We start from the raw sequence: 3378 nt of genomic DNA, 5'->3' as shown, positions 1-3378 counted from the left end.
AAATAGAGTTAATAGAGTTCAACAAATAATAGAATAGCTGATCAGTGGTCACGTAATTGTCAAAACAGCCGTAATAAGTTTAATAAGTTTTATTTAAAATGTTTTTTTTTATTATTATTTAGATTTTTTTTATTTATTAATTTTTAAATGAACTTTAATGAATAATTTCACACACACACACACACACACACACACACATATATATATATATTGCTCTGGTTATTTATTTATTTATTTACAGCGACTTAACACTGCTTTTGTGCTCCAGGGTCACATATGGGGATATTTAGGTGTAGGTAACTTGGAAAAATAATACACATTGTTCATTTACACTCTCAGGAAAAAAGGTACAAAAGCTGTCACCAAAAGGTCAACATTTTAGTACTTAAAAGGTGCAAGTTAGTACCTTTTGAAAAGTAACGGTCAGATTGACAGCTTTGGAACTTTTTTTTTCCAAAAAAACTTACACTACAGACATTGTAACAATACAAAGAGAGCATTCAGAAAATCTGTGAACTTGCTCTTTTATCCACTATATAATGTGTCATATATATACAGGATTCAAGTTAAATATTTTCCAAACATTTTAATCTTTGAACGACTTATGCCATTTCTTCAAATGCTTGGTTTGGGAATAGTATAGTGTGTGTTTAGGTGAGAGAAAAAAAAAAACGACTATATCTCAGTAAAATCAGCACATCTTTAAAATATTTAAAACACCTGCATTATTTAAAAACGAAAAAAAAAAAAAATCTACCGTTAGTCTGGTCACTCGGGTTGTGTTTTCATACAGTTGCTCAGTGACCCGTACGATCACTTTCCCATAGGCTACGCAGGTATGCTTTTGACATGAAGTGTTATTTTTTATTTATATGCAGTATAATACAGTAGGCCCTATATTCATAAAACAAAAACAAAAAGCAGTGAATGTGAGTTTTATACTTTAGTATGGAGTTTGTACATCTTTGATATGAATCATGCAGGTCATGTAACATCAGCAAAGGTAATAATCATGCAGTTTAACATGTTTTATTTACTCACTACAACCTATTTTTATATTTACATTGCATTACATTACATTGGGTTTACATTACATGTTACATTACAACTTTGGACTCTGACAGCTAAATAAAATTGCAATAATATAAAAAAATTATGTATAAATGTGTATACATTATGGGGCAAAAGTTTGGATTCTTGTTTTAGTGTTTTTTTAAAGAACTGTCTTATGCTCAACAAGGCTGAATTCATTCGTACAGTAAAAAAAAAAAAAAAACAATATTGTCAAATAGTATTATAATCTAACTGTTTTCAATTTTGCCATATTTTAAAATGTAATTTAAGCCTCTTATGATCAACGAGGCTGCATTTATTTAATCAAAAACAGTAAAATAAGTTATATTGTGTAATATTATTGCATTTTAAAGAATTGTTTTCTATTTGAATATATTTTAAAATGTAGTTGATCTGTTCTGCTCTCCAAGGCTGCATTTATTCAATAAAAATACAGTAAAAAACAGTAATTTTGTGAAATATTATTATAATTTAAAATAACCAGTTTCTGTGTGAATATATAGTAAACTGTAATTTATTTCTGTGATGCACAGCTGAATTTTCAGCATCATTACTCCAGTCTTCAGTGTCACATGATCTTCAGAAATCAGTGTAATATGCTGCTTTACTGCTCAAGAAACATTTCTGATTATCATCAATGTTGAAAACAGTTTTTTTCAAGATTCTTTGATGAATAGAATGTTCACTGAACAGCATTTATTTGAAATAGAAAAAAAATATTTACTGTCACTTTTGATGCATTTAATGTGTCCTTGCTGAATGAAAGTATTAATTTCTTTCAAAACATCTTACCCCAAACTTTTCACGGTTTCCACAAAAATATTGGGCAGTACAACTGTTTTCAACATTGATGATAATCAGAAATGTTTCTTGAGCAGAAAATCAGCATATTAGAATGATTTCTGAAAATCGTGGGACACTGAAGACTGGAGTAATGATGCTGGAAATACAGTTTTGTTCATAGAAATAAATTATATTTTAACAGATATTCACATAGAAAACAGCTCTTTTAAACTGAAATATTTTTTTCACAATATTACAGTTTTTTACCGTATTTTTAAATCAAATAGATGCAGCCTTGGTGAGCACAAAGTCTTTATTTTTTAAATGCTCAAGGCCTGATTCTCTCTTTCTCTTTCTCTCTCAGAATGATTCCCGCCTCCCATAAGTTGTTCTTACTGAGTGATCTGGCTTCGTCACGGGACTATGAGCTCTGCGTCCTGGCCGTCTATGATGACGGCATCACGGCTCTGACCGCGACGCGGCTGGTGGGCTGCGTGTCCTTCTCCACGGAGCGCGAGTTTCGCCACTGCCGCTCCATCCACGACCAGTTCCTCGGCGGCACCATGATCATCATCATCGGCGGGATCATCGTGGCGTCGGTCCTCGTCTTCATCTTCATCCTGCTGATGAAGTACAAGCTTCACAGCCAGCACTACAAGCAGAAGGTGGCTCGCGTCAGTAACGTTTGTTCTCAGACCAACGGTGGCCAGCAGGGGGCGGCGTCCTGTCCTCCGCCGCGCTCGTCCTCGTCCTCGGGATTCTCCAGCAAGCCTTCCGTCCCGCTCGGGTCGGACAGACAAGAAGGGTCTCACGGCCTGGAGGGGGGTTACGGAGCACTTAAAGGGACCACGGTGGTGGACTTGAACCCGGAATACGGGAAATCGGTCAAAGAGGACGACTCCATTTCGCAATAACACAGGGTTCGATCCCAACTCCCTTCCCATTCTCTTCACATCTCAACTCATTCTGTTTATTTTCTGTTGCCGGCGTCCTGCAGCCTCACGGAGGATTTTCTCCTGTCCAAGGTGAGGACGCTCTTCTCTCGTCTCCTCTATCTGTTAAGGTTTGTTGCTAGGCAACCGGTTGCCAGCGTGATAGAATCTCCCCACACTACAGTGCTGCTGATGCAGAGATGTTCCAGTTCTTTTAATTAGACCTGCTTTAATGGATAAATTACAGGCATAGCGGCTCTGCTGTCTGTCTGCGTCAGGGTAACGGGCCTAAAAAGATTCCCCGAATGGTACGGTGCACTTGAGATCACTATTTAAAATGATAGCCTGACAGTTGTTTCGTTCAATAGGATGCATTTGAATTACAAAGGCGTAAAATTGAAACACTACGCCTAGTTTGGATGTTTGCAATGAAAAGGAGAGGAATCCTATGGTTTGCACATTTTAGTACATTAGGCTCATGTGTATGTTATGAATATCCCTGCTGAGTATGGAATAGCACATATTACTGTTTTCCTTTGCGAGGCGCAGGTCATGCGTCTAAATATTGGTATTTTGCAGGGTTGTGTTT

The 3378-nt window shown here is 36.5% G+C and overlaps 1 protein-coding gene across 1 annotated transcript in view; it reads left to right on the top strand.

Moving 5' to 3' along the window:
- Positions 1-2999, top strand: part of LOC107722287 (leucine-rich repeat and fibronectin type III domain-containing protein 1-like protein) — a 159726-nt gene extending 156727 nt beyond the window's left edge. The window contains exon 4 of the mRNA XM_016530580.1: positions 2222-2999. Within this exon, the coding sequence (XP_016386066.1) occupies positions 2222-2771 (550 nt within the window). The 3' untranslated portion in view covers positions 2772-2999. The remainder of the gene's footprint in view (positions 1-2221) is intronic.
- The last annotated feature ends 379 nt before the right edge of the window (positions 3000-3378 follow it).

Source organism: Sinocyclocheilus rhinocerous, unplaced genomic scaffold (genome assembly GCF_001515625.1).
Source record: "Sinocyclocheilus rhinocerous isolate Xijiao unplaced genomic scaffold, SAMN03320098_v1.1 scaffold904, whole genome shotgun sequence".
Classification (NCBI taxonomy): Eukaryota; Metazoa; Chordata; class Actinopteri; order Cypriniformes; family Cyprinidae; genus Sinocyclocheilus; species Sinocyclocheilus rhinocerous.
Note: the sequence above shows the minus strand (reverse complement) of the source record. Positions and strands in the feature narration are given on the sequence as shown.